At 34.8% G+C, this 20,380-nt stretch overlaps 1 protein-coding gene across 1 annotated transcript in view; it reads right to left on the bottom strand.

Moving 5' to 3' along the window:
• Nucleotides 1-20,380, bottom strand: part of LOC142331983 (stalled ribosome sensor GCN1-like) — a 208,614-nt gene that overhangs the window by 33,509 nt on the left and 154,725 nt on the right. The window contains exons 29-32 of the mRNA XM_075378033.1: nucleotides 16,147-16,286; nucleotides 9,997-10,145; nucleotides 5,374-5,485; nucleotides 2,547-2,762 (exon numbers count right to left, since the gene is read on the bottom strand). Coding sequence (XP_075234148.1) covers nucleotides 2,547-2,762; nucleotides 5,374-5,485; nucleotides 9,997-10,145; nucleotides 16,147-16,286 — 617 coding nt within the window. The remainder of the gene's footprint in view (nucleotides 1-2,546; nucleotides 2,763-5,373; nucleotides 5,486-9,996; nucleotides 10,146-16,146; nucleotides 16,287-20,380) is intronic.

The following is a 20,380-nucleotide window of genomic DNA, read 5'->3' as shown; positions in this document are numbered from 1 at the left end:
GTCATTCAAAGGTGATGAAAATTAGTTTTAAAATTTTGGAAGTCAAAAAAACTTCCTACACAAAAACGTTCTGAATAATAGTTTTGGGCATTTGCAGAACATAGAATTTAAGCTCTTAAACATTAAATTTTATTAATTAGTTACTACGAAGAAGCCGAAAACCCATTAAAAATGGGAGTATTTTTGCAAAGCAGATATTTATTGCAATAATAGCTTTTTTTTTACCATTTTTATTGTTTTAAATTCAATTCAACAAGGGGTACACAAGAAAACTGGTTTTATTCATTGCCGATATTGTAATCTGTTAATAAAAAGACTTTTCAGCCCGCTGTAATTATTTTGGTATAATTTACCAAATACTGTACATAACAAAAAGGTTTTTTCAATCTGTTAAAAATTAATCTGTTTTGTTGTTAATAAAAGTCGACGTGTTTAAAATTCTATTTGTTTTCCGTTGACATTATTTACAACAATCTTCTTATAATTAAATTCTCTACTATTTATGTTTAAAAAAATGTATGATTTATTGCCAATTTAACAACGTTATTGTACGTCAAACGTAAAAAAATGTGTTTTTTGACCCTATTTTTGGCATTTTACACGGGAAATCTTAGAAACTAAGAGAGAAAAACAGTTCTGGGACCTATTTTTTTTCGCTTTCCCAGCTCAAAAACCATAAGAAACAATCGAATTTGCCCCTTAATTGACCTTCCCAGAATTTCAGAAATCCTTCCTTTACCCGGAGGAAGTGAAACTCGGGTGAAATCTTTCACCCTGTATAACTCGCTAAGGAAGTGTTTTCAGACCTGTTTATATGAACTTTTTTCTTATTTTTAGCCTCTAGATAGTGTTATAAAAGTATTGCCCTATCCTTCTGAATCACTCTGTACATATATATATATATATATTCAAACTATTTTTGGCATTTTACATGGGATATCTTAGAAACTAAGATAGATACAAGTTCTGGGACCTATTTTTTTCAATATCCCAGCGGGCAAACCATAAGAAACAATTGAATAAGAGACAGAGACGGGGAGAGAGAGAGAGAGAGAGACAGACTGACAGAGAGAGAGAGACAGAGAAAGAGAGACAGAGAGAGAGGGACAGAGAGAGAGAGAGAGAGAGAGAGAGAGAGAGAGAGAGAGAGAGAGAGAGAGAGAGAGAGAGAGAGAGAGAGAGAGAGAGACAGAGAGAGAGACAGAGAGGGAGGGAGGGAGGGAGGGAGGGAGGGAGGGATGGAGGGAGGGAGGGAGGGAGAGAGAGAGAGAGAGAGAGAGAGAGAGAGAGAGAGAGAGAGAGAGAGATACAGAGAGAGAGAGAGAGAGAGAGACAGAGAGGGAGAGAGACAGAGTGAGAGAGAGAGACAGAGAGGGAGAGAGTCAGAGAGAGGATAGAGAAAGACAGAGTGAGAGGAGAGAGAGAGAGAGAAAAGAGAGAGAGTGAGAGAGAGAAAGAAAGAAAGAGTGAAAGAGAAATATTTAAACTAAAAATTAATGTAAAATATCAGTGTTGTCAACTTGTTTTCCATAGGTCTATAATTATTGTACCTACTAGACACATCTGTTTTCTTTTTTTGTAACATTTTTTTCTAAGTTTTCGTTGGTTTTATTGTTAATAAAAGTCGACATGTTTAAAATTTTATTTCTTTTCTTTTGACATTATTTAATCGATCTTCTTATAATTAAATTCTCTACAATTTATGTTTAAAAAAATGTATGATTTATCGCCAATTTAACAACGTTATTGTACATCAAACGTAAAAAAATATGTTTTTTGACCCTATTTTTGTCGTTTTACACGGGATATCTTAGAAACTAAGAAAGAAACAGTTCTGGGACTTATTTTTTTCGATTTCCCAATTAAAAAACCATAAGAAACAATCGAATTTGCCCCTTTATTGATCTTCCCAGAATTTCAGAAAACCTTAATTTATTCGGAGGAACTGAAACTCGGGCAAAATCTTTCACCCTGTATAACTCGCTAACAAAGCGTTTTCGGACCTATATTTATATGAATTTTTCTCTTATTTTTAGCCTCTAGAATGTGTTGTCAAAGTATTGGCTCTATCCTCCTGAATCGTTCTGTATATACATATATAATCAGTTAAGGCAATGAGTATTTTAACTAAAAAAAAGGAAAGGAGTACTCTCATTCTTATTTGAATTTATTTATTTCAGCTACAACGTCAAAATTATACTGGAATCGTTACATTACTTCATAACAAACAAGGTAAATCAATCTGTAACTTCACATTATCTTGTCATACTTTTCTTTTGGCTGACACATCTAAAAGTTGCTTTATCTAAGCATGATGATCATATTCACTACATAACCAGTCCCTGTTAACAGACTGATGATTTGTTGCTTGTAGGGCAAAATATAACCCGCATTTCAGCGGCTTAATATGCAGTTACTTAACAATACATTGAGCTTAATGAAAAAGAGATCAGAAAACAATTTCCCTTCACGCTTTTTCTCTAATAAAACACGGGATGCTCGTTAATCGTGATAATGAAATAGATTTACAAATAATCCATCCTTACCTGACGTTTATCATAGCTAGTTGATGCAAGGCAACCAAGCAAAAGCTCAAACAGAGTAGGTAATATTTCTCGAAGTGTACGAGGCGTATTTGTGACTACAACTTTCCATACATGTAGAGCAGCTTGACGTACCATCAATGAAACATCTGATCTGCCCATATACAACCCGGCTAATACTCTGTTACGTCTGTCAGCTCCCAATGCGGTTATTATGGCCTGTAAAATAACATTTAGTTTTTAAATAATTGTAAAAAAAAAACAACAGATTCGATAATAAGAAAAACAAAATTCTAAAAACAACCTTAATTTTTATAAAACTCCTAAATAACAATGCATGCAAAAACGTTTATTCTTAATACAGTAATAAGAGCTATACAAATAAAGCTTAGTTCTTTTTTTGTCTTCAGTCATTTGATTGGTTTGATGCAGCTCTCCAAGATTCCCTATCTAGTGCTAGTCGTTTTAAATCAGTATACCCTCTACATCCTACATCCCTAACAATTTGTTTTACATATTCCAATTGTGGCCTGCATACACAATTTTTTCCTTCTACCTGTCCTTCCAATATTAAAGCAATTATACCAGGATGCCTTAATATGTGGCCTCCCTTGTTTAAACTATATTTTTCCAAATGCTTCTTTCTTCATGTATTTGCCGCAATACCTCTTCATTTGTCAATTTATCCACCCATCTGATTTTTAACAATCTCCTATAGCACCGCATTTCAAAAGCTTCTAATCTTTTCTTCTCAGATACTCCGATCGTCCAAGTTTCACATATAAAGCGACTCTCCAAGCATATACTTTCAAAAATCTTTTCCTGACGTTTAAACTAATTTTTTATGTAAACAAATTATATTTCTGACTGAAGGCTCGTTTCGCTTGTGCTATTCAGCATTTTATATCGCTCCTACTTCATCCATCTTTAGTAATTCTAATTCCCAAATAACAAAATTCTTCTACCTCCGTAATCTTTTCTCTTTCTATTTTCACATTCAGTGGTCCATCTTTGTTATTTCTAAAAAATTTCATTACTTTTGTTTTGTTCTTGTTTATTTTCACGCCATAGTTCTTGCGTAGGACTTCATCTATGCCGTTCATTGTTTCTTCTAAATCCTTTTTACTCTCGGCTAGAATTACTATATCATCGGCAAATCGTAGCATCTTTATCTTTTCACCTTGTACTGTTACTCCGAATCTAAATTGTTTTTTAACATCATTAACTGCTAGTTCCATGTAAAGATTAAAAAGTAACGGAGATAGGGAACATCCTTGTCGGACTCCCTTTTTTATTAAGGCTGCTTTCTTATGTTCTTCAATTATTACTGTTGCTGTTTGGTTCCTGTACATGTTAGCAATTTTTTTTAAATGCTGAACATTTTATTCCAGTCTACGTTATCGAATGCCTTTTCTAGATCTATAAACGCCAAGTATGTTGGTTTGTTTTTCTTTAATCTTCCTTCTACTATTAATCTGAGGCCTAAAATTGCTTCCCTTGTCCCTATACTTTTCCTGAAACCGAATTGGTCTTCTCCTAACACTTCTTCCACTCTCCTCTCAATTTTTCTGTATAGAATTCTAGTTAAGATTTTTGATGCATTACTAGTTAAACTAATAGTAGAAAACATACTTTGGAACAGTAGACAACATTAAAAAAAAAAAAAAATGTAACCGGCCATCTGAAGGACATTCCGATTTCTGAGTTCCTATACTGCTACAGAAGAGCGGGAAAACCGTTTGAAACGTTGCATGGCTTCCTAAGGGAATTATTTCATAGGTTGATAGAGTCCACGTATAATTGGATTGTGAATAAAAAGTTTTTCTGAACCGGTCTCGTTACTTTATTTACACAATTTGTATGCAGTTTTTGTTCAGTTTAGAGTCGCACAGAAATTTTACCCGATGAACAAGCTGATATAGCTGTTAACGCATATAGTATACAATAGGCATATGTACCTTACTCACCGGGTTGGTCTAGTGGTGAACGCGTCTTCCCAAATCAGCTGATTTGGAAGTCGAGAGTTCCAGCGTTCAAGTCCTAGTAAAGCCAGTTATTTTTACACGGATTTGAATACTAGATCTTGGATACCGGTGTTCTTTGGTGGTTGGGTTTCAATTAACCACACATCTCAGAAATGGTCGAACTGAGAATGTACAAGACTACACTTCATATATATCCGGAGAACAGGACGCGTTTCTTCCTCCAAATAACTAGAGCTCCGGTAGGCGCAATCCTGCTAGCCCATAGGTGCTGGAACTGAAGGTACTTCAGCGGATGGACTGAAGAGGAATCACGCCGGGATTACTAGGCTCAAAAGCTTAGTCTATCATGGCCAAATCCAGTAAATAAATTACAGTAAAGCAAATTACCAAATCCGTCCACAAATAAAACTTATAATTTATAACCGCCACTAAATAACCCGTGAAACCCGACCGATAATAGAAAGATACAGCAGCAACGGACATTGTCCAGGCTCTGCGATCTGCAAGGAGAAATATTGAAACTCCCGCCATTCTTGCGTTCCGTTCCGTAACGGAACGCATGTCGTCAAACAAAGGGGATGAATCCGTTTTGAAACATCTATAATGAAACGAGCGAAACCTTAAGTTATAAGGGTGTCAAAATTATGCTCCAGCTATTGTAGTGTTAAAAACATGCTTCCTATTAGTCCATGGGAAAGAACTATTTCCAACAGGTTGGTAATTACGATGATCAGAAGTAGACTTAACTGTCCATCATCCAGGATTACTTGATCGATATTCACACTAATTTATTTTCAATATTCCTGTAGTCTTAATAAAAAAATTATAAATTATGTAACAAATACCTTGTGCGACTGCTCAGTACCAAAATTATCATCTTCATTCGCAGTTTCAGTACTCATCTTACCAGAGACACCAGATATTCTATATAACAGATCACCCAGTAGCTGCACAGAACTGTAAAGGAGAATAACTTATAAACAACAGATCGCTAAACTTTAATGAACAATATGTTTTAATTTACAAAATGTAATTAGAGGAAATGATGTTACATCAGTGAAATTATGTATTAAAGTAACATATTTAGGAAATCAGGTGAATAACAAGATGAGGTAATTTTTAACAAATTCTGTTAAAATTAATAATAAAATCTAATTCTATAAGAAAGAAATTTTATAATTATAAACACTGTTACACTGTACAAAACACTTAAAAATAACAATCTATGAATAAACTAAAACGAAGGTAATTAACAATTAAAAAAAAAATCCTACACTACTAAATTGAATTTGTATGTGTGCGTACCACTTAGCTTACCACCAGAATGTACCAATCGCTAGCGGAAAATTACAATTCGTTACTACATGTCTCATGGTAGTCAGATGTATACTTGTTATATTAATATACAGGGCTATCATAAAAGAATGGTGCGGTTTCAGTAATTCATATGAAGATTGTAGAGAAATTTCTAGATGTTATATCGGTATCCCTGAAAGCCTCCAACCCATAAGTTTATCAGTAGTTGTAACCGCAACGTCAGTTCTTGTATTGTTGTCGCTGTGAGTTTAGCGAGTTACTATGTTCTCAAATAAAGACAAAGCAAAGTGTGTTTTATTGATGGCCGAATTAAATCCTTAATTTTAGACGCGAATTTGCAAGAGACCCACCACATAAAAATAACATAACACATCGATTCAAACGATTCGAAGAAACCGGATCGTTTAAGAAATAGAAATCAACCGGCAGACCAAGTGTACCGGATGAAACGGTTGAACTAATTAGATGATCGGCAATTAGAAGTCCTGGGAAGTCCATCCCCCGTCAAAGCGTCGAATTAGGTATTCCAAAATCAACAGTTCACAAAGTTTTACATAAAAAAGTGAAATTACACGCTTATAAAATCCAGATACTGCAGGAAGTGAAACCCGATGATGGTGTAAAACGTTACAATTTCGTTGTTGAAATGTCGGACAGAATAAGTGAAAACTAATCATTTTTAGAAGATATAATTTTTACACACAAAGCTACATTCCACGTGAATGGATGCGTTAACAACAGACACAATTCACGAATATGGGGCTCTGAAAACCCACACGCAATTATTGTGAAACAACGTGATTTGCCTAAAGTTAACGTTTGGTGTGGCGCGATGAAAAATCATGTAATAGGGCCTTTCTTCTTTGCTGAAAAAACAATTAATGGAGTCGCGTATCTTGACATGTTAACCGATTATTGTTTTCCTCAGCTGGAGAACTCGAAACCATCCATCAACTTCATTTCCAACAACATGGTGCTCCCCCGCAGTTTAATGCATCGGTCACAGACACTTTGAACGAAAAATTTGGAGATCGATGGATAGGCCGACAAGGACCAGTACTTCGCCCTCCAAGAAGTCCAGACCTGACACCTTGCGATTTTTTTCTTGTGGGGTACATCAAAAGCGTTGTTTATATGCAAAAAATTCGCGACCTAAACCGCTTAAAAAACAGGATTAATGAAGCAATGGCGACCGTTCAACGAAGAAATGTTAACTAATGTTTGGAGAGAAGTTGAGCATCTTTTGGACATTTGTCGAGCAACTAAGGGCGCACATATTGAAATTTATTAATTATGTAAAAAAATGTTTGAGACGACAAAATTGAAAAATAAAAAACATAAACCGTAAGTAATTCTGTTTTAATTTAAACCATGTTCAAAACCGCACCATTCTTTTATGATAACCATGTATATCAATATACCATATATACATATATATATATATACACATATATATATTTGTTCTATAAGAAAGTTTTTCTTTCAAGTGACATAACCTTTTACTTCTAAGTGATATCTAAATGAATTTATATTATATTGAAAGCGTACGTTTCTGTGTTTCTAAAAATACATTATATGCAATATAAATAAATTAAAATACATTTAATAATTAAAAAAAAATATTAATTGCTTGTATTGCAGCTAATTTTTTTTTTGCATTTGGAAGGAAAATCTCAACATGAAACGTAATTTCTGGTAACTCGCATGTCTTTTTTTACATGAAACAAATTTGAATGTCTTTTCTTTCAGTGATAAAACTCTTTTAAGGAAATTTTAGAATTATCATGAATAGGAATTTTTTAAATCGATCTAAATTGCTCAGTTACCATGGACCACCATGTGCCTGCCGAGAAGCCGAGGGTTCAAAAGTGTTAAAGAGGAGAATACCAACAGAAATCTTTTATTAAGGCAGCTAGAGTAGGGTATAAACACTAAAGTCTGAAAAGTTCCCGAACTAAATTAGATAAAAATACAGATTTAAGTATAACTGAATTTACTCGCATCAGCACTCTACATAAAACCCTTTTCTAACTATACTACTTAGTTAGAGGATGATATGTATGAATGTGAATGAAGTGTAGTCTTGTACAGTCTCAGGTCGACCACTCCTGAGATGTGTTAATTGAAACCAAACTACGAAAGAACTCCAGTATCCACGATCTAGTATTAAAGATTGACGAAGCAGGAGCGATATAAAATGCCAAATAGCACAAGCTAAACGAGCCTTCAGTAAGAAATATAATTTGCTTACATTAAAAATTAGTTTAAATGTCAGGAAAAGATTTTTGAAAGTGTATGTTTGGAGTGTCGCTTTATATGGAAGTGAAACTTGGGACGATCGGAGTATCTGAGAAGAAAAGATTAGAAGCTTTTGAAATGCGGTGCTATAGGAGAATGTAAAAAATCAGACGGGTGGATAAAGTGACAAATGAAGAGGTATTGCGGCAAATAGATGAAGAAAGAAGCGTTTGGAAAAATATAGTTAAAAGAAGAGACAGACTTATAGGCCACATATTAAGGCATCCTGGAATAGTCGCTTTAATATTGGAAGGAAAAAAATTGTGTAGGCAGGCCACGTTTAGAATATGTAAAACAAATTGTTAGAGGGTATACTGAAATGAAACGACTAGCACTAGATACCGAATCTTGGAGAGCTGCATCAAACCAGTCAAATGACTGAAGACAAAAAAAAAATAAAAAATAGTATTAAAATCTGTATAAAAGTCGTTAGAACTCTTCGACTTCCAAATCAGCTGATTTGGGAAGATGTGTTCATTACTAGACCAATCCAAATGGGTAGATTATATGATACTGAAAGTGATGGCCTCTCGCCTTTGGATTTCACCCTTGGAAAAGACAAGACGTGTTGAAATCTTTACCCTCACATACAATTGTTCGAGCTGGTAGGGAAAATATCATAGCTCTACTGCTAGTACTGAAAAAAATGGCAAAAGGTGCCAAACCTCATTAGATGTGTGTGTGTGAGTGTGTGTGCGTGCGTGCGTGCGTGCGTGCGTGCGTGCGTGTGTGTGTGTGTGCGTGTGTGTGTGTGCGTGCGTGTGTGTGAGAGAGAGAGAGAGAGAGAGAGAGAGAGAAAGAGTGAGAGAGAGAGAGATTTTTGTCGATCTGAATAGTTTTTAAGCGGTGGAAATTTTGATAAAACTTAGTTTTCAGAATCTACATTCACTTATACTAACATATGTGATTTATAGCACAGGTTTTTCATCATATTTTGCCCAATTTTCAACCGATTTGCTTGAAAGTATTATTTTTAAAATTTGCAAACTACGTTTCATAAAGAAAAAAACAAACAAAAAAAGTTTCGCTAATAAAAAAACGCGTTAGAAATGCGCAAAAAAAATCCTGCAATTAAATTATCGTAATTTCTGTACTGTTTCAATTTTTTTGTTGTTACAGGAATAAAAAATATTGAATCGTAATGGTTTTTTTTATCATCAGAATCTGTTAAATCTCTTTAATATACTGTAATTTTTTGAAATTTTCTTCACAAGAGGGTAGCATAAGTATATGAAGAGAGGCAATCAGATACCAACATTTTCGTGGAGCACTAATCGACCGCAGATATCATTGTGATGGGAAAACGTTAAGATATCATTAAATACTGTATATCGATTTCTATTTCACCAGCCTTTATTTTGCTTTATCAACGATATCAAATTAAAAAAAAAAAGGCAAATAAAGACTAAAACTTCTCAATTTCTTCTTTAAACTGACCCGACAGAGGTCAACGTTTAAAGAACACAGATCTTCGTCTGGGTTGTTTAAACATGTTGCAAAGGTTTAAAAAACACGTTTAAATAAAAGTACGTAAAAATTCAAATCTTTTATTCACTCCTTTTCAGTACAAAGCTATCCAAAACAGCCTTTTTGTGGAATACTGTTACAGTATTTTGTAATGAAAATTACCACATAAAAACTACTATTGTAACAATAGTAATATAAAATTAGTCGTACCTCTCAGTAGTAATCACATTACTACATTATTAGCCTTATAAATATTAGCACATCAATTTCGGTCATAATTTCGAAACAGCTGGCACTAACATTCACATTTTACTGACGCTTCAAAAGATTAGGATGAACAGAGTAACTAAAAAGCAGTGATAATAATAATAATAAAAAACACAAACCTGTATCTAATTCTCCAATTATCGTCAAAAAGTCCTTTCTCTAATTCCGGTAATAATAACATAATAGCAGAATCAGCGTATAAATTAACAATTCGCTGACCAGCCTTCAACGCTGTATCCCTGACGTATTCATTTTCATCAGCTAATGCCTGAAATTAAGAAAATTACAGTTTATATTTTTTTCTGATCGTGATTAATCGAAAAGAAAATTAACGATCTAAACAAGAGAAATTATAATAAATAGACGAATTCAGAAAAAAACTGATTGAAATACACACACTTTATACAAAAGTAGCCGCTTCCAAAAAAAAAAAAATCCATAAAATCAAACGATATAAAACTGACAATCTGTTTTGTAACCTTTATGACTAATATCAATCGATAAGACCATTTATTACAAATTTAAAAACAGGTTGATTCAAAGAAACGGGACATTTTGAAAGTTGTGTTGATAGCCGTGAGCGATTGGTACCACTTGATAAGTGGCGCCAGCCTCTCTAACCTAACCTGCCGTTTAGTTGTCATGGATCATTGGAGTCGTGCGCAACGTGCATTTGCTATCAAAGCATTTTACAAAAACAATGACAGTGTGGAGGGGCGCGTAGAGAGTTTCGCAATCATTTTAATCTGGGACGGCACGACCGTGTTCCATCAGCACATTGATATGAGGAAACCGGTTCGGCAATAAAAAAGAAACCTCCAGGCCGTGAGCAAACCGTCCGTACAATACAGAATGTTGAAGCTTTACAAGATGCTGTCCCACGACGTCCACATCGGTCAATCCGTCGTCTCTCAGCATCTTTACAATCGCATAGTTCAAGTGTTCGAAGAATGTTAGCGAAGGACTTGCAATTCCATCCATACAAGTTACAGATCATCCAGGAACTGAAACCGAACGATGCGGTTGTGCGAGCAAAATTCTGTAATGTAATGCTTCAGAAGATAAACGATAACGAAGGGTTTGTTCACGAACTGTGGATGTCAGACGAAGCGCATTTCCACCTCAATGAATTGGTTAACAAACAAAATTTCAGATACCGGGCACAAGAAAATCCTACGCAGCTACACCAGCGTCTGTTGCACAGCCAGAAAGTGACCGTGTGGTGTGCTGTCATCTTACGGTGTTATAGGCCCTTATTTTTTTGAGGATGACGACGGTCTTGCGATTACAGTGACGTCGGCTCATTACGTAGCCGTGCTTGAAACCTTTGTTGTGGAACAACAAAAGAGATTTCCACCGATTCTTAACACAGCCTGGTTTCAACAAGACGGAGCAACGTCACATACTGCATGAATATTGTTGGCAGCTGTACGCCGATTGTTTGGACAATGTGTCATTTCACAAAATTGTGACATTAGATGGCCTCCCAGATCGCCTGATCTCTCAGCTTGCGATTACTTTTTGCGGGGTTACCTTAAAAGCAAAGTATTCCACAAAAGACCTGCTACAACGGAAGAACCGAAGGCAAAGATCGGCAATTGCGGAAATTCCAGTCGAGATGTTACGTCAAACCATGAACAATTTAATGAAGAGACTTCGTGAGTGTTTACGTAGAAGAGGAGGTCACCTGGAAGATGTCATCTTTAAAAAATAAACTAAAATGTATGTATCCTAAAATGGCAACATTTGTACAATTACATGAAATTAAATTACGTTATTTAACATTATTTAATTTTAAAAATTTCCCGTTTCTTTGAATCACCCTGTACATAACATAATGTACAAGGACATAACAGGTGGTCATGAGTTCATAACTTTTGTTTATTGTTTATTTTTGTATTTAATGTAGCATCAACAGTTAGCTAGTAACTAACCATTAAAAACAGAACAAAACTGATTTCCAACTTTGGATAATCTATAAGAATAATGTAGTTTGCCACTGCCATTTTACCTTACACTTCCGACCCAATTTCCCGATCGGTAATTCTCAAGACGTTTCATTAACATAAATGTACATCAAGATGTAAGGGTATGCAAAAATGATTGATCTAAATTGTAGATATTTAAGTACATTAAAATTGTTTATTCATTCGTTTACCACCTAAATGCTAACTGCTTTGTTACAATCGCTTACGAAAGAAAAAGCTTGCAACATATGAAAAATGCCAAGCCTGATTGCCCGATTCCGATGCAGAACTTCCAAATGAAACTGAGAGATGAAACACTCTACCTTCATTTATCGTACGATATTTATCGACGAAAAATTCTAACGGTACAAATTATTTAATAATTTAGGTGAATTTAATAATTAACTGTATTCACTTTAATTATTTCATAAGCATTTATGTAAAGATTGGTAAAATAGACGGAGCATACAGGAAAATTTTGGGGTATATAAATTAAAATCTAATATGTGTTAAACAAAGATGGTACACCGATTTATAATACGAAAGGTAAAGTCGATAGGTGGGTGGAATATATTGAAGAGTTATACGGAGGAAATGAATTAGAAAATGGTGTTATAGAGGAAGAAAAAGAAGTTGAAGATGAAATGAGAGAAACAATACTGAGATCTGAATTTAAGAAAGCATTAAAAGATTTAAATGGCAGAAAGGCTCCTGGAATAGACGGAATACCTGTAGAATTACTGTGCAGTGCAGGTGAGGAAGCGATTGATAGATTATACAAACTGGTGTGTAATATTTATGAAAAAGGGGAATTTCCGTCAGACTTCAAAAAAAGTGTTATAGTAATGATACCAAAGAAAGCAGGGGCAGATAAATGTGAAGAATACAGAACAATTAGTTTAACTAGTCATGCATCAAAAATCTTAACTAGAATTCTATACAGAAGAATTGAGAGGAGAGTGGAGGAAGTGTTAGGAGAAGACCAATTTGGTTTCAGGAAAAGTATAGGGACAAGGGAAGCAATTTTAGGCCTCAGATTAATAGTAGAAGGAAGATTAAAGAAAAACAAACCAACATACTTGGCGTTTATAGACCTAGAAAAGGCATTCGATAACGTAGACTGGAATAAAATGTTCAGCATTTTAAAAAAATTACGATTCAAATACAGAGATAGAAGAACAATTGCTAACATGTACAGGAACCAAATAGCAACAGTAATAATTGAAGAACATAAGAAAGAAGCCGTAATAAGAAATGGAGTCCGACAAGGATGTTCCCTATCTCCGTTACTTTTTCATTTTTACATGGAACTAGCAGTCAATGATGTTAAAGTACAATTTAGATTCGGAGTAACAGTTTTTTTTTTGTCTTCAGTCATTTGACTGGTTTGATGCAGCTCTCCAAGATTCCCTATCTAGTGCTACTCGTTTCATTTCAGTATACCCTCTACATCCTACAGTAACAGTACAAGATGAAAAGGTAAAGATGCTACGATTTGCTGATGAAATAGTAATTCTAGCAGAGAGTAAAAAGGATTTAGAAGAAACAATGAACGGCATAGATGAAGTCCTACACAAGAACTATCACATGAAAATAAACAAGAACAAAACAAAAGTAATGAAATGTAGTAGAAATAACAAAGATGGACCGCTGAATGTGAAAATAGGAGGAGAAAAGATTATGGAGGTAGAACAATTTTGTTATTTGGGAAGTAGAATTACTAAAGATGGACGAAGCAGGAGTGATATAAAATGCAGAATAGCATAAGCGAAACGAGCCTTCAGTCAGAAATATAATTTGTTTACATCAAAAATTAATTTAAATGTCAGGAAAGGTTTTTGAAAGTATATGTTTGGAGTGTTGCTTTATATGGAAGTAAAACTTGGACGTTCAGTGTATCTGAGAAGAAATGATTAGAAGCTTTTAAAATGCGGTGCTATAGGAGAATGTTAAAAATGAGATGGGTGGATAAAGTGACAAATGAAGAGGTGTTGTGGCAAATTGATGAAGAAAGAAGCATTTGGAAAAATATAGTTAAAAGAAGAGACAGCCTTATAGGCCACATACTAAGACATCCTGGAATAGTCGCTTTAATATTGGAAGGACAGGTAGAAGGAAAAAATTGTGTAGGCAGACCACATTTGGAATATGTATAACAAATTGTTAGGGATGTAGGATGTAGGGGGTATACCGAAATGAAACGTCTAGCACTAGATAGGGAATTTTGGAGAACTGCATCAAACCAGTCAGATGACTGAAGACAAAAAAATGGCATTTATGAATTTTAGTTTATTACTTAATTATACAACTTAAAAATATATCCCATATGAACAAATTATATTATTATTATGATTATTATTTTTCTATCTACAGCTTGTCAATTAGAAGGTGTGGAAAAAAAGATTATACATGAAAACAGTAACACAGCTTATAATGATAAAAGTCAAGAGCTGGAATATTTATGATGTATGTGCTTAATGGTAAAGAAAAATTATAAAAATCAATAATTTATCAAGGTACTGGCAAAGTCATCGCTCAAAATTATAATAAACTTAACTGAAACGATCAAACATCGCATTCTAATATTACTCATTCCTAATCACCAAATTAAATAAACCTAGACGTGATATGCGTATCCCTGACCTGCTTCATTTCTACAAACTCTGCTGCAGATTTCAGAAAATTTATTTTCGTATATATCTTAGACGGTTTAACAAATACAAAAATACAAAAAAACCTACTTTTCACAATATGCGTTGAGTCACAAGATAAAAACATATTAATAATACAAATTTCACTCCAAATAAATACATTATATAGACGACATAAAGAACAGTTACATATGAATTGCATTTAAAGTTAAATACAAGACATGTTTTTAAAGTACAGTTTTGAAATTCCACCGCTGCTATACTGCAGTCAGCATTCCACACATGCGCACTATGTACACCAAGATCTATTGGCAAGCCACAGACGCCATTACAGAAATATTTCACTGTATTTACGTTTGTTTGTGAGTATTTAAAATGCCTCAGCCGATCGAGAATCCCACCAACTGTGAAATACATGATGCGTATCGTTTTCTTAGTACTAAAGACGTGAAACCGGCTGAAATTCATCGTCGGATCGGTGAAGTGTATGGAGAACATATTACGAGCGATGGGACGGCATGAAAATGGGTTAGAGCTTTTAAAGACGCCGCCAGAATGTTCATGATGAGGAACAGAATGAACAATCTTCTGTCATTACTGAAAATCTGGTGCAGAAAGTTGATGAAAAACTGCGAGAGAGAACAGACACTTTACCCGATTTCTTCGCTATCTGAAGAGTTTCATCGAGTTTCAAGAAGTGGTCTATGAAATTGTGACCGAACCATTAAATTATAAAAAATTGTGCTCACACCGGGAGCTGAAAATGTTGACTGACGTGCACAAAACCAAACGTTTAGGCAGTGTGTTGGTTTTTCTTGAACTGTACATTGTAAAGGGTGATGATTTTTTCTAAAACCAAATTGTCGCAGGCGACGAAACACGGGTGACTTACGTTACAGCGGAATCAAAGCAGCAATCCATGAAATGGCGGCATTCAACATCATCCGAGAAATTACAGTTTAAGCAGACAATTTCAGTCTGAAAAATCATGTGTATGATGTTTTGGACAGGAAGGGCAGGGGTGTTGCTGGTGGAGTTTTTGCCACATGGTGACACAATAAAGTCTACGACATACCGTGAAACCTTAAAAAAACCTGCACCATGCAATCCAAAATAAAAGGTGTGGCGTCCTGAATAAAGGGATCCTTTTGTTTCATGACAATGCATCAACTCGACGCATCGTTTGGCTGGGAACAACTTCATCACCCTCCATACAGTTCCGACCAAGGGGCCAGTGATTACGACTTGTTTCTGCGTTTGAAAAAACATTTCGGTGGTCAACGCCAAGACAACAATGATTGTGTCAAAGCAACCGTGTTGCAGTGGTTTTTAAGTCAGATGGCAGACTTTTATGACGACTGTGTTCAAAGGCTGTTTGCATGATACAAGTGCCTGAATATTGATGGCAATTATGTAGAAAAGTAGATTAAATTACAGGTTTTTTACATAAAAAAAATTGTTAAGAATAGGGTTCTTGCCTTTTTAATTTCAAAATGGTACTTACTTGAAAAACATTCCTCGTATCTAGAAATCTGCTGACAAGAACTATAAAAAAAAAACAATTTTTATTTTTATTGTTTTGCAGTATCAACTTAACATATACGAATTAGAAATAGTTACAAAAAACAAAAAAAAACATTAAATAAATTACCTTCAGTATTGGTGTGATAATTTGCCCAATATATGGCGTGAACTCGCTAGTAAATACAACAGGCATGTAGATAAACATCATTATATAACCGTCTTTTACATGTGGTGCAATGTCAGCCCTCTCTGCTGTACTAATTATTTCTATAAATGAAAGTTTAGCGTAAATAATTTTATAAATAGTATTTCAAACAAACATATAATTATGTTAAATGTAGAAAATAAAATATTACAATGTACAAAGTTAAATGTATCACGGGAAACAGAGAATTTGACAGAGCAAAACTCTCAATAATACAGGGTTATCATAAAAGAATGGTGCGGTTTCAATAATTCATAGGAAGATTGTACGGAAATTACTAGATGTTATATTGGTATCCCTGAAAGCCTCCAACCCAAAAGTTTGTTTATCAGCAGTTGTAACCGAAACGTTAGTTCTTGTATTGTTGTTGCGGTGAGTTTAGCGAGTTACTATGTTCTCGGATAAAGACAAAGCAAGTTTAGCGTTTTGACGTGAATTCAGAAGAGATCCACCACACAAAAATAACATAACACAATGGTTCAAACGATTCAAAGAAACCGGATCGGTTAAGAAACAGAAATCAACCGGCAGACCAAGTGAACCAGACGAAACGGTTGAACTAATTACACGATCGGCAATTAGAAGTCCTGGGAAGTCCATCCCCTGTCAAAGCGTCGAATTAGGTATTCCAAAATAACAGTTCACAAAGTTTTACGTAAAAAACTGAAATTACACGCTTATAAAATCCAGATACTGCAGGAATTGAAACCCGATGATTGTATAAAACGTTACAATTTCGCTGTTGAAATGTCCGACAGAATAAGTGAAAACGAATCATTTTTAGACAATATAATTTTTACAGACGAAGCTACATTCCACGCGAATGGATGCGTTAACAGACACAATTCACGAATATGGGGCTCTGAAAACCCACACGCAATTATTGAGAAACAACGCGATTCACCTAAAGTTAATGTTTGGTGTGGCGTGATGAAAAATCGTGTAATAGGGACTTTCTTCTTTGCTGAAAAAACAATTAATGGAGTATCTTGACTTGTTAACCGATTATTGCTTTCCTCAGCCGGATGATCTCAAAAACATTCATTGACTTCATTTCCAACAAGATGGTGCTCCACTGCACTTCAATGCGTTGGTCACGGACGCTTAGAACGAAAAATTTGGAGATCGATGGATAGGCCGGCAAGGACCCGTACTTTGGTCTCCAAGGAGTCCAGACTTGACACTTTGCGATTTTTTCTTGCGGGGGTACATCAAAAGCGTTGTTTATACACAAAAAATTCGCGACCTAAACCACTAAAAAACAGGATTAATGAAGCAATGACAACCATTAACAAAGAAATGTTAGGAAAGAAGTTGAATATCGTTTGGACATTTGTCGAGCGACTAACGGCGCATATATTGAAGTTTATTAATTATGTAAAAAGAATGTTGAGAAGACAAATTTGAAAAATAAAAAACATAAACTGTAAGTAATTCTGTTTTAATTTAAACCATGCTCAAAAGCGCACCATTCTTTTATGATAACTCTGTATATTGAACATAACATACAAACGATATTAAATAAACACAAACTGCTGTGTTTTGAATTAATTTTAGAAGGCAGCTTACAAAGAATAAAAGAACTACATGAAATTTATCGATTACAGAGGCAATTTTAAAATATACAAATTATAAATGTTAACATTATGAGGAAAATTAAATTTAAATTTACAGAACAACCTATTTTGGTATTACAAGAATCTGGTAACTGTGATAAAAAGTAGAATATGAAGAAGAGCAAACTATAATTCAGAAAGCAGTTAAGAAAGAATGACGTTTCACAGATTATGTTTTAACTTGTAGTACAAAGAAACATTGCAGGAAATAAACGTGTTTAGATTCACCACTGTTGTTATTTTGATTTTGGTCAAAAGGAAGCCAGTTAAAAGTAACATGAATTTATTGATCGCAGAAAAATTCATTATAAAAGGAGTGCTTCCAAGCAAAAATTTCAAGTATCAAATAGAATTAATAAATTTTTGTAAATTGTTTCGTGTAAGCTAATGGATAGCAGAAAATGCAGGAAACAGTTAGGTCAAAAAATAAAACAATAAAGGCATTTTTAAACGATAGTAAAATGCATTAAAAATAAAAATAAAGCTACAGATTTCATAAAACACCAATAAATCTGAAAACAGGATTTTTCTGAAATCTGCAGCAGAATCCTACAAGGAAGTAGGTTGGAAATACACATACGAGGTATGATCAAAAAATACGGTGAATAATTTTTTATTAAAAAAAGTAATAAGGTTACATAGAATTCAATTTAATCTCCTTCAAAGTACTGTCCTTGGCTAGCAATGCACTTATCCCAACGACTGGTCTTTCAGAAGGGCTTTTAGCTGCTCGGTCGCGGCCCTCTCAATGTCAGCAATTTTGTCAAAACATTTTCCTTTAAGAACAATTTTAACTTTTAGGAAGAGCCAAAAGTCGCAGGGTACTAAATCCGGTGAGTATGGGGGATGTGGACCAACAGGAAAACTTTTTTCGTCCAAAAACTCGCGAATGAGAAGCGAGATGTGAAACGGCATGTTGTCGTGGTGAAGAAGGAAGCCATTGGTCCATTTTTCTGGTCGCTTTCTTCGTACGTCGTTACGCAAACGTTTCAGTACACCCTTATAAAATTCAGAGTTTACAGTTGTTCCCCTTGGAACGAACTCTGATCGCACTATGCCCTCACTATCGAAAAAAAACAACGAGCATGACCTTGATGTTGGATTTTGACTGACGTGCCTTTTTACGGCGAGCAGATGAACCGGTTTTCCATTGGGAACTCTGCATTTTGGTTTCAGGGTCATAGCCGTAGACCCAACTTTCATCTCCAGTTACAATTTTGGCCATGAAGTCCGGATCTGCATGAAGACGACCCTTCAACTCTGTGCAAATTGACACACGATTTTCCTTCTCTCGAATAGTCATTCGCCTGTTTGAACGAACCATTGCATCCACTTTTCGCACATTTTCAATTTTTTTTGAGGTTACTGGACATCCCACATGCTGCTCGTCTTCAACAGACTCATTTCCGTTTTTAAATCGGTCATACCACTTGTACACAGTCTTCAAAGTTACCACATTATCGCTGTACACAGATTCTAACATTTTGTGAGCTTCTTTGGCACTCTTTTGCAACTTAAAACAAAACTTAATGTTAGTGCGTTGTTCAAAATCCATGTTGCACAACAGACACGATAAACACAACTTCACTCTAGCGGCTCTGGCAGCTGACTGGCAAGCTCGAACGTGTTACAACTTGTCCCTGCCTGTCTCAGTTGATCACGCTATTGGACAAATTACAGCACATGGATGTAGCGTCGGAAGTTGCCACTATAAAAATTCATTCACCGTATATTTTGATCACACTTCATATCCACATCTATGTTTAATTAATTTGGTAATTAGGGACAAGGAAAGTGTACAAATTAAAAAATGTAAAATCGCCGATCAGAAAAGAAAGATGCACCCAACTGGTGTCGGACTATCCATTTACCACACAAACCGGAAGTGTTAAACTTAATTTCATCTTACATGTGAGGCAGAAGCATTTTTCAAACTGGGGAGGGTTCAAAAAATTAACCAACAATTTTACACAAACAATAATGAAATTATTTTACGAGAAAACAAAACATTCATTATAAACATTTTACATATATTTAGAAAATAAATTAACGAGATGGTCGCATTTATTTTTCATTTAAAAGGTTCTCCATATGTGGATCTACATTAGAAACACAATAAAGCAAATTGTTTTAAAATGATAAGACGATTCCTGTATATAGTTTTTAGTACAACCGTAGACGAAAAAACCCTTTCCACAGAGGTAAGAAATGGTGAAAGCGATTAATATTTTCAACGTTTCTGCGACCAAATTCCCATATTCACTTCAATGAGCAACCCAAAATGTACCTAAATCTTCAGATGTGAATTCTAGTTGTAGTATTTTATATAGACAAACATTTTGATGAGTCTGAACAGAGATAGAAGAACAATTGCTAACATGTACAGGAACCAAACAGCAACAGTAACAATTGAAGAACATAAGAAAGAAGCGTAATAAGAAAGGGAGTCCGACAAGGATGTTCCCTATCTCTGTTACTTTTTAATCTTTACATGGAACTAGCAGTTAATGATGTTAAAGAACAATTTAGATTCAGAGTAG

Source organism: Lycorma delicatula, chromosome 11, assembly GCF_047948215.1.
Source record: "Lycorma delicatula isolate Av1 chromosome 11, ASM4794821v1, whole genome shotgun sequence".
NCBI classification, from domain to species: Eukaryota; Metazoa; Arthropoda; class Insecta; order Hemiptera; family Fulgoridae; genus Lycorma; species Lycorma delicatula.
Note: the sequence above shows the minus strand (reverse complement) of the source record. Positions and strands in the feature narration are given on the sequence as shown.